Source organism: Rousettus aegyptiacus, unplaced genomic scaffold (assembly GCF_014176215.1).
Source record: "Rousettus aegyptiacus isolate mRouAeg1 unplaced genomic scaffold, mRouAeg1.p scaffold_m13_p_6, whole genome shotgun sequence".
Taxonomy (NCBI): Eukaryota; Metazoa; Chordata; class Mammalia; order Chiroptera; family Pteropodidae; genus Rousettus; species Rousettus aegyptiacus.
The window spans coordinates 114,729,155-114,739,883 of NW_023416309.1; the positions used below are offsets into that span (position 1 = coordinate 114,729,155).

General features: G+C 64.1%; 1 protein-coding gene across 1 annotated transcript; it reads right to left on the reverse strand.

Annotated features, from left to right (window-relative positions):
• Positions 1-21: 21 nt before the first annotated feature.
• P4HB (prolyl 4-hydroxylase subunit beta) lies at positions 22-9,492 on the reverse strand. Its single transcript, XM_016163867.2, has 11 exons — positions 9,263-9,492; positions 7,926-8,132; positions 6,613-6,746; positions 6,330-6,467; positions 2,848-2,952; positions 2,599-2,724; positions 2,307-2,507; positions 1,970-2,090; positions 1,699-1,880; positions 1,488-1,574; positions 22-854 (listed from the first exon to the last, which is right to left on the reverse strand). The coding sequence occupies exons 1-11, from the start codon at positions 9,408-9,410 to the stop codon at positions 774-776; spliced, it is 1,530 nt and encodes a 509-aa protein (XP_016019353.2). The 5' UTR covers positions 9,411-9,492; the 3' UTR covers positions 22-773.
• Between the last annotated feature and the right edge of the window lie 1,237 nt (positions 9,493-10,729).

Sequence of the window (10,729 nt, forward strand, 5' to 3'; positions counted from 1 at the left end):
ATGGCAGGCGACAGCAGGCGCTGAAATTGGAAGTTTATTTGGCCAATGAGTTCGGCCCCCGCGCGGCGGTGGGGGGACGGGAGGGCCGCTCAAGGCCGGCTGCGCTCCCGCGGCTGCGCCCCAGCCTGGGAGTGGAGGGTCCTGGTTCCGGCCGGCCCAGGCCTCGGCGGCAAGGAGCCTGGCTCGGGGAGGGGGCTCTGTCCTGGCCCCACGGCACCCCCCAGTCATGGTGGCCTCTGCGACAGAGACCGGATATCTCCGTTTAACCACACCCTGCAGGAGCCACGCTCAGTCACAGCAACATGGGTGTGAGGGGGATGACCCGTCCAGTGTGGCTCGGGCCCTTTCCACGCAGGGTACACCGGTCTCCAGGGTGGCCCGGCCAAGGTGAGCAGAGCCCCTAATGTCCAAAAATGTCTAAGAATCCCACAGATGGAAATTTTTAAAAATGATAGTATAAACCTAATGGGAAGGAGACATTGCCACGTGAGATTCGCAAACATTTTCGGGCGCGTTCTGGAAGAAACCGTGTACGAAAAAGTACATCAATTAAAAAAACGGGCCCCGAGGTTGGCCTGGGGAGGGTCCTTTCCAGGAACCGAAAGGCGAAAGGAGAGACGGGTCTAAGCCTACGCGTGTCAGTGAGGTGTCGCCTCGGGGAGCCCCCTGCACTTGTGGCTGGTGCGCCCCCTCCCTGGGAGCCGGGGCCCCCGAGCCTCGCTGCCGGGGCTGCAGCTCCGAGGGCGCGTCAGGGTGCTGGGCTGGTTGTGACGTCACAGTTCGTCCTTCACAGCTTTCTGATCGTCGTCTTCCTCCATGTCAGGCTCTTCTGCCTCCTCCAGGTCTTCGAGATCCTGGGACACAGGAGCAAGGGGAGGACGGAGAGTCGAGGCCCTGCCAGCGTGCCGGGGACCGGCCAGCCGCGGGGGCAGGAGCCTGTGTGCAGATGCCGGGGCCACCCCCGCCCCATCCCGAGGGCGGCGCCCGGGCAGAACCAGAGCCCAGCCCACAGCGCCCGAGGGGTAAGTGGCAGGGGCTCCAGCGGTGGTCAGGGTTTGTGGGGCAGGTGAGGCCACTGGCCACAGCAGCATGGCTGCCCGGGCCCAGCCCCACCGTGCTCAGCAGCCAGAGAGCGCTCCCCGGGTGACCGCTCCCACACTTCCCCAGGGCTCCGGGCAGGCGCCCCAGGCTTGGGCTGACCATCCCCTCCCCTCCCTGACACTACGCCCTGCTAGTCACGGTCCCCATCCCTGCCACACTCTCTTGGCCTGGGTGCACATCCGACACCCCTCAGTTCCCCATGGCTGACACCGTCAGGACGCCCCGGCCCAGAGCCTGGGGATGGCCACCTGAGCCCAGTGAGCAGGCATGCACGCGGGGCGAGCCGGACTGGCCAGCAAACATGCGCATGCGCAGACCCTTCCGGCACACGCTGCCTGAGCACATGTCGGTGGAGCGCGGGGAGGGCCGCAGGGGCCACCACTCACGTCATCGTCCCCTGCCCCATCCTGGCCGCCACTCTCCAAGAACTTGCGAAAGCCTTCCAGCGTCCGCTCCCCGTTGTAGTCGATGACCTGTGGGGGAGGCGATGAGGAGCGGGAAGCTGGCCCTGCACCGGGGACCCCTCGGGCCGTGCCCCCCTGCCCCGGCCCCGCCCCGGCAGGCAGGACGGAGGCCCGCGCCCCCCGGGAGGCGCACCGCTCTGTCTGCGCCGGCGGGGAAGAACTTGAGCGTGGGGAAGCTGTGCACTTTGACGGCCTCCACCTCGTTGGCCGTTGCATCCATCTTGGCGATGACGATGTTGTCGTGGTCCTTGTACGTCTCTCCCAGCTTATCCCAAATGGGAGCCAGCTGTTTGCAGTGGCCGCACCAGGGGGCGTCTGCAAAGGAGCAGCGAGTCTCACGGGGCCAGGGGGCTGCCCGCCGCGAATCGCCTGCGCAGCGGAGACCCGCGAGAGGCTTCACTTACAGAATTCCACGAAGACGTTCTTCTTCTCATCGAAAGCCACCTCTTCAAAGTTGGTCCCAACCAGCACTTTGACAGGCTGCTTGTCCCAGTCCTCAGGCAGCTCCTGGCTCATCAGGTGGGGCTGGAGGCAGGCAGAGCAGGGTCAGGCCGGCCGCCTGCAGAAGCGCCGCAGGGGCACACGCCACAGAGCGCAGGCCCGGCCTGTGCCCCAGGCAGTGTGCCCGGCGCCCGGTCCTCAGGACTGCACGCCCGCGGTGTCAGACTCCGGGAGGACACGGCCCCGCCACGGCCCCAGAGGCCAGTGCAGGCCACCCAGCCCAGGGCATGGTGCTCGCACCTTGACCTTGCCGTCCAGGAAGCGCTGGCAGAAGTCCGTGATCTCGTCCGCTGTCAGCCCAGCCGACTCCGGCTTGTACTTGGTCATCTCCTCCTCCAGGGTGATCAGGCGCACGGCCGGGCACTCCTCCTTCTTCAGGCCAAAGAACTCGAGCACACGCTGGTTGTCGGCGTGGTCGCTGTCGATGAAGATGAACAGGATCTTGGGGCAGAAGAGGCAGGTTGGAGCAGTGCCCAGCAGACGGCGGGCTGCGGGCGCCGCCCCTGCCCCATGGCCCTGGCCCGGTGCGCACCTTGCCCTTGAAGCTCTCCGCAGCCTTCTTGAAGCCACTCAGCTTGCCGTCGCGGTCAGGCGCGCTCTCCGGCAGGAAGAGCAGGATGTGAGTCTTGATGTCCCCTCCGAAAATCTTCGGGGCCGTCTGCATCACAAACAGCTCATGAGCTCAGCTACTGACGCAGGAGACGCTCTCAAGGGCCCCGACGACCACGAGGACTGTGAGAGGGGACCCGGGGCACCGCATGCAGGCCCAGCGGAGCCGTACCTGCTCGGTGAACTCGATGACCAGCGGCAGCTGGTTGTGCTTGATAAAGGCCAGCAGCTTGTCTTTGGTGACCTCCCCCTCAAAGTCGTTCCGGCCTTCGTCAAACTGGGGATGGAGAGAGGCCCTGAGCCCCAGGGACTCAGCAGAGCCGCCATGCCCCCCTTCCTGCCCCACCCCGCCAGCCCAGGCTCCCGGGCAGCGGCCTCCTGGCCTCGCAGCCCCGCCTTCCTGTCTGGAGTTCAAAGACCAGCGAGCAGGCCCCACGTGCCTCTGTCCGTAAGTCACAGCCGGGAGGCCTGCGGGGACCAGCACCCTTCCGGCGCGGCCCCAGGTAAGGAGCATGGGCTCCCCGGGAGCGCAGGCGGGCAAGGCAGCCTCTTGCGTACCACGGGGCGCGGGCTGGCAGGTTCCCCACAGCACGAGCCCTCCACACCACAGTGCCCGGGACCCCTCCTCATCGCAGAGTCCCTAAAGCGACAGCCCTGTGGGCAGCCTCAAGGTCAAGGCGAATGTCACCGCGTCATCGCCGCAGCACGTGTCGTGGGCCTCCTCACGCCTTCTCCCGAAAAGGCTGGTTTTAGGGGCGGCAGGCGGCACCAGCGCGGACCCGAGGCAGCGGGCCCCGCCGTCCTGCCCCAGGGTGGACGTTCGAGCGGCCAGCAGGGGCACCGCTCGCACCCGAGATACCGTCTGGGGAAATTTCGTTCTCACAAAAATGTTATTTTTGGTGACATGTTTTGAGTTGTTTACGGACGTTTTAGAATGAATAGGTTTTTAAAATTTCTCAGTTCTTATTTCCAACACGATAAGGATCAATAGGTACAACCCGTGTACACAGCAGCTCTCTGGGACCCCAGTAACAAGAACTTGGGAGTCCTGGGGCGCGAGGGAGGAGGCACGGTTGTCCGCCAGGGGCCGGAGGGGGCCTTCCTGCCCCGGTGCAGCCGCAGCCCCAGATGGGGGTGCAGGAGCAGTTCCCACCACAGAGAGGTCGGGCCGGCGCCTGTTCAGGTGGGCAGTCAGGTGAGCCTGCCGTCCGTCACTCCCCTCAGACTCTCAGGTGACACCTGCAGAGGAATTCCGCCTTCCCTTCCTGCTCATTTCCCCGAGTTAGTGTCCAGAAAAGCCGGGGGCCACTCCCTGCTCCCATGCTGCCTCGCCCTGAGACCAGACCAGGGCCACTGAGCGCACAGGCCCCTGCCCCTCCCCAGCCCCCAGCTGAGGCTGAAAACTGCTCTACATTCCCCACGCCCACAGATGTGGGGACAGTCACCGGCGGAAAAGCTGAGAAAACGAGAAGCTGGCTGGTGGGCTCCATGAGACACACGGCGGGCCGGGCCACTCGCCCCAGGGGGGTCCCGAGCCCCAGTGAGAGGCAAACAAACCACCACTCCGCTCATCCAACCCCTCTGAGCAGCCAGCGTCACCCGACTCCACGCTGAACTGCCGCCCTGTTTTGAGCCACAACCGTTTTGGTAATGCTTCACACTGCACTATTTTCACTGTCTACTGTGGTCAAAAGCAGAGACAGCCTTCGTTTAGCTGGGGACAGTCACAGGAGGGCTGGGGCCCTGGGCAGGAGACCACCCCGTGTCTGGCAGTGGTGGCCAGCCCTGCCGGCCCACAACACGATCATCACGAAAAGGCTCAACGCTGCGGGCGCTGGAGAGCCACGCCAAACGCCCCGGCCTCCCGGGGTGGACAAGAGTAAAGGTGAACGGCATAACAAAGACGGTCCTCAAACCCGGGGTCCAAGCCGAGACTCGGGCTCAAGTGTCACTGGCACCACTGCCCTCGTCGCCCTGCCTCGCTAGCGGCAGCTGGCCCCTCCGGGCAGCACAGCCACCTGCTCCACTTGCGGAAACGGCCGGCTCGGCCAGGCTGCCCCGGACAGACAGGAAGACCCGGCTCACTTTGAGGAAGTGGGCTGAACGGCCTGGAAAAGGGGACACGTAAAGGCTGAGACAGGAAGCAAGACAGTGACTGTGACAGCTGAGAAAGTGGGACGACGGGCCTGGCGGAAACCTGAGAGGCTCTGGATCGGAGCCCTCCTCCTCCTGCCGACGGGGCTCTGCCATCCGACAGCAGCTGTGACCCGCACTGACCTGCACGGCAAAGGCCACGGGCTCGGCCAGGCTGCGGCCCGAGCCGCCGCGGGGAAGAGGCGGCGCTGCCCACTCAGGCACCGGACCCGAGGGCTCGGCTGTGCCTGGCCTGCGTGGGCACACGGGGACCAGAGGGCGCCAGAGCCTTCACAGAACAAGAAACAGTCGTTCTAATCTCCAAGGACACACGAGAAGCAAAATCCACACGCGACCGGGGGGTGAAGACGGGCCCCCTCGATGTCAAGGGAGGAGCAGCAGAACGGTGTGGTCCGAAGCCTCAAAGCCTCGGACGCCCTCCCCACCGACGCTCAAGGGCGACACCCAGGGTCCCGTCAGCACACGCTCAGCTTCACCCGACACCGTGCGATTTTCCCAGCCAGATGTTCATAGCAATTTCCTGGGCACCTTTGCGATGCCAACTCGTCAAACCCTCAGGGAACCTTGCGAGGATTTCCACCGAGTAAAGAAACCTACGTAATGCCCTGAGCTGTCAAGGAAGGGGCTACGGGTCCGCCCTAGCGCCTAGAACACAGAAAGCAAGCCTCTGGCACCCAGAAGCACCCTGGGGCCCCGCCCCGCCCCCTCGGGACAGCCCCAGCTCACAGCCAGCCCTCCCTCAGGTCCCTCTCCGTCACGGGCACACACAGCCTCTTGGAGGCAGACCCACCAAACCACCTTTCCTGACAAAGGGGGACAAGGTCCTGTCCCCAGCCCTGGAATTGTGCCTCCCACCCTCGGCTCCTCTCCTCCCCCACTCTGCACTGTGCTTCCTGTCCCCAATCCAGGGACAGCCCTGGTCCATAAAGAGCACGCGAGCTTGGCTGACCCATGTTCCACTGTCCGGGGGCTGAGATAAAAAGCGAAGACACCATCGCCCCATCAGAAACGCGCGGACCTGAGTCCCGCCGGGCCCTAGCAATGGCGTCACGTGGCGGAAACACTGGCCCTCGCCGATGGCCCCTCTACACAGAGGAAGGACAGACACTGTGACGAGGGGCCGTGGAAGCCTGCGGGAACCGGGCTCTGCCGGCAGGGCGGGACTGCGTGCCCCGACAGCTAACAGTCCAGAGTCTCTGTTTCCGGTGAAGCAGTTTTGAAAATAGAAACCATCCAGTGTACGACACGGTTACAACGTAGTTACAATGCAGCTAAGGCCACAGACTCCTACTACCTGAAAATGGTTCTAACGGCAAACTGTTACATGTTTCGCCACACTTTAAAAGAGCTGCCGCCCTGGTCCAGCCCCGCCCTCGCGGACACAGGGCCACAGCCCCGCACCTGCCGCAGGCTGAACGCTGATAACGTGCTCCAGGTGCTAGGTCAGCAGGGCCACCTGCCCTGGGACACACCTACCCAGCAGAGCCAAGGACCACTCACCTTCTTGAAGAGGACAACCCCGTCCTTGTCCAGCTGATAGTTGGAGAACACGTCACTGTTGGATGTGATCCCAAAGGGTATGTCATCGATGGCCTCCGCTGCCAACAGGAACTGCTTGGCAAAGTCTGACTCCACGTCCTGGGGAGGAGGACCAGAAGTGGCTGTACACCCAACGCTGAGGACCCCCACCAAGTCAGCGGGGCAGAGCACAATGCGCAGGCCACAGGGACCCATCCTCCAGCGCTGGGGTATGACGACCCGAGACGAATCCCTAAGCCCCTACCTTGAAGAAGCCGATGACAGTCACCTCGCTGGACTCCACCAAGGCCTCCGCGGCGGCCTTGTCAGGCAGTGTGGTGGCGGCGGGGCCCGTGCGTTTCTTCAGCCAGTTCACAATGTCGTCGGCTTCTCTGCCAGCTGTGCCCAAACACAGGCAGGGTCCGCCTGAAACTTGGGCCCACTGCCCTGCCCACCCTCACCTGAGCGCTCGGCCAGGCCTGGGCAAGGACCCCAGGCGGCACGCTCTTCTGTGTGGGGGACACACACCTTAGAGGGGGCGAAGGCAGTGGGTGCCTCTGGGAGACGGGGCTACAAACCACTTTTCTCGTCCAATCCCTCCGCGCTTGAAAAATTTCCCTTGACGTTCACATTCATCACACACACACGCTCCCCCTGCCCTACCCCAGTGGTCTCGTACTAGGCTTTGTCTTAACTAGAGATAAGGTAAAAATAAAGGAAAAAGGGGGAAAAAAAATAAAGGAAGGAAAAAAAAGAAAGGCTGGTTGCTAGGCCAGCCTAGAGGCCAGCTGCCCTCGCCCTTCACACCGCCTGGACCCAGGACCACGGGAAGCACAGGTGACAGCCCTCCTGACACCGAGGCCGCCGGCTCTTCTTTCCCTCACGGGGCTGGACTACCTGGCCCAGCGCGAGGGCTGCCGAACCTCACACGTAAAGGGTTCTGCCAAGTGGCGGCAGAAAGCTGAGTCATCAGTCACAGGTGGGGCTGGGAGAACCTGATCTACAACACCGACAGCCTCCTGACTTCGTGACGGGACCCTCGGATCTTTGGACCAGGCACTTCCTGCTCCCAAAGCAACACGGCAATAGCGGGAAAAATGAAACAGCAGCCCAGAGAGGGGACCGGCGTGGCTGCCTTCAGAACTAGCGACACTGGCTGCTGGAGCAAATTCTGACGGATAAGCCGCAGAACCGGTTTTACAGACAAAAGATGCTCCTTTTGTCACTGGGGCTGCTGGGGGTGCGAAGGGGCCCAGCCCGGTGCGGGCAGCTGAGGGCAGCGCCGGGCTGGGCCGAGACAGCCGTACGACTAGGCTCGCAGCGGCCGGTGTGGTGGCAGCAACCGCCACACAGTGGCTCTGGCCTCCCCCTCCTCGCTGCTCAGACTTGGGACAAGCCTCAGCCCACTGTGCACCCCTGGGTGCCCCCCTCCCCTCGAGAGGTGCTTCTGGGATGAGCTCGCAGAATCCTCCGAACCCAACAAGAGCGAGAACTCGGCCCAAGGAGGCTCCCCTCCACATCTCTGCAAACGGCCTCCCCACCCGCGGAATCCTCCAGACCGCAGGGCCGCGGTCACACCTGTATACTCCCTGGGGGAAGCCGTGTCTCCATTCTTGAAGAACTTGATTGTGGGGTAGCCGCGGACGCCATACTGCTGGGCCAGGTCAGACTCCTCCGTGGCATCTACCTTGGCCAGTCTGATCTCGGAACCTTCCGCCTTCAGCTTCCCAGCCGCTTTGGCGTACTCGGGGGCCAGGGCCTTGCAGTGGCCGCACCAAGGCGCATCTGGAAAGGAAAGCGAGGCGCTGGAAAGGCACGGCCCCGGCTCCTCGCTGCCCAGCCCTCCCCCTGGCACTTCCCTCCATGAAGATCTTATCTGCTCACCCAGATAACCCCTCTGGACTGATAGCCTGGCGCTCTTGGGCAATTGGGACAGAGGCCGTGAGTGACAAACCAGCACCACCCCCACTCTGCTTCCTCACTGTTCAGCCGAGAAAGACAAATGCTGCAATGATTAGCAGCTCCGTACCACCTGCGGGCAGACCACTGGGGCAGCCTGGGTCCTGGAGTTTCCCTCCGGAGCGCTGAGAAGTTAAGAGGCTGCCGCTGCCACACCGAGTTACGCCCAGTCACGAGTAGGTGGCACGCATCTGTGCGCACCTGCCCGGAGACTTGTACTTAGCTCTGGCCCTGCACGCTGGGGACCAGACCGCCTCCCAACGCAGGTTAGCAGCTGTGCTGGGCCTAAGACTTCCATCCCTGACAGGGCTCGAACACTTAGAAACACAGAGGTCTGGGTTCTGGTGGGCGATACGGTACCATCAAACAGAGGGGGGTCACTACCCTGGGTTGGAGGTGGTGCAGGCAGGAGCGGGGAGCTTTGGGGAGCAGTTAGGGGGCTGGACCCAGGCCTGTCCCTTTGTATTTGTGGCAGCTCACACAGGCGACATGTTCCCCCCAGGCTAACAGAGGGACCCTGCCAAGTGGATGTCAGGCACAATGGAGTCCTGGCTCTCAGCTCAGTCACCCTTAGGGTCCGGCTGATGTCCCCAGAACTCCAGCAGTGCAGGGACAGTGACAGCAGGTCTGTGGGCTGTTTCAGTGGAGGATGAGCCTGCCGAGGGGCTGGGAACCAGCATGTCCAGGGTTGGCCTGAGCGCTGACAGCCCTGAGGACCCCAACTCACTGTGAGGCTGGAGGAGGGAGGGTGGAGATGGGAGTCCGGCCCTCTGTCCCGCGGCCCGATCAGTCCTCACTCTGTTCCCCCTGCGCCTCCTCCGTCCGCTGTCCCTGCCCCGTTCCCCGCTACGTCCCCAGCCTTCCATCCCTGGACCCCCCCCCCCGGCCCCCTGCGTCGCTTGGTCCCGGTCCCTGTCACCTCCCCGCGACAGCGGCGAGGCCCGGGCGGCACTCACAGAACTCCACCAGCAGGTACTTGTGGGCCGCCAGCGCCTCCTCGAAGTTGCCCTTGTGCAGCACCAGGACGTGGTCCTCCTCGTCGGGGTCGGCGCCCGCGCGACCGAGCGCGGCCAGGGCCAGGCAGAGGAGAACGCGGCGCAGCATGTCGGCAGCGGGAGCGGCGCTTCAGTTGGCGCCGCGGGACAGCGAGGCCACGAGAGCGCGCCCCGCCCGCCCCGCCCTTATAAACCCGGCTGCCGCCCGCGCGCCCGCGTGCGCCCGCGTCCGATTGGCCAGCTACGCCGGGGCTCGCCTCCGCCGCGCTCTGATTGGATGTCCACGCCGGTCCCCGCCCTGGATTCCGAAAAGCTACGGAGGCCTCCTTTGCCTTGGCCCGGGATTGGCCGAGAGGCTCGCGCTTGCACTCTTCCCCAGCCTCTCATTGGCTCTCGGAGCAGAACTTTCTCTCCCTCGACTTGTGACTGGCGGCTTTCTCCCACACTTTCCTCGGGTCTGGAATGGCCGCCACCTTCGGAGGCCGGGGCTCTGCGGCTCCCGATTGGCCAAGCAGTGCGCGCACCCCGCGCGATCCTTCGTCGAACGTGGCAGCGGGGCGGAATCCGCAGGCGAGGGGCGGGGCCGCGCCTGCGCCTCCGAAACCCCTCGTGTTGCATTCTGACTGGACCGCGTCTCCGTAACTGGCACCGCCCCCGGCTCGGCGAGCCGGAAGCTGCGCTGACGCAACTTCCGGCGCGCGTGAGGTCCGTGTGGCTCCTGCAGGAGAATCGGGCTCGGGCGCGGCCGGTGACTGGACCAGCGGCGTCTGGTGGAGCGGGGAAGGCCGAAACCAGACGCGGTGGCGCGTGGGAAGATCGCGGGGAGGGTCTCCGGTCCTGGGCCCGGGAATTGAGATTCCTAGGCCCCAGCGCGAGAGCCTACGCAGGGCGGGGTGGAGGAAGGGAAGGTTGGGCGGGTCCAACCTGAAGGTCCAGAAAACGAGAAACCGACTCAGGGCGCCCCACAGAAGTTGCGCAAGTGCTGGAGCCGGCGGCGGCCGGGGAAGAGCCCTCGGCGCCCCCATCTCCCCGGGCAGAAGACCTTGGGCGCGACACGTCCCTTTCTTCCCCTTGGTTGCCACATCCTGCGAAGCTGTGCGATGCTTCTCAGGCGCTGGGCAGCTGCCGCAAAAGGCGCCCGCGGCCCCACGCAGCCCCTCGGTACTCGCGCTGTCCACGGTGGTGGCTCGCCGCCACCGAGGCTGCTGGGCGCTTGAGGCGCTTGAAGGTGGCAGCCATTCCAGACCTCCAGACCGGCTGAGACGGGCCCTGAGTGTGACACCCACCGGGCTCAAGGCAAAGAGTACAGACAGGGAATGTACGATAGTCCCTTAATAACATTTATTTTGACATGTTGGGATATTTAGAGCTAAATACAGATATTAAATCAATCAGATTAATTATATATGGTACAGTAAGACTAAGCAG

What these genes read in the sequence shown, in the direction of transcription:
- P4HB (XM_016163867.2), bottom strand. Translation starts at nt 9,410, where the DNA reads ATGCTGCGCCGCGTTCTCCTCTGCCTGGCCCTGGCCGCGCTCGGTCGC. An exon ending in GTACCTGCTGGTGGAGTTCT is followed by an intron (nt 8,133 to 9,262) that starts GTGAGTGCCGCC and finishes TTTCCTTTCCAG; the next exon opens with ATGCGCCTTGGTGCGGCCAC. An exon ending in CGGAGAGCTTCAAGGGCAAG is followed by an intron (nt 2,508 to 2,598) that starts GTGCGCACCGGG and finishes TTCTGCCCCAAG; the next exon opens with ATCCTGTTCATCTTCATCGA.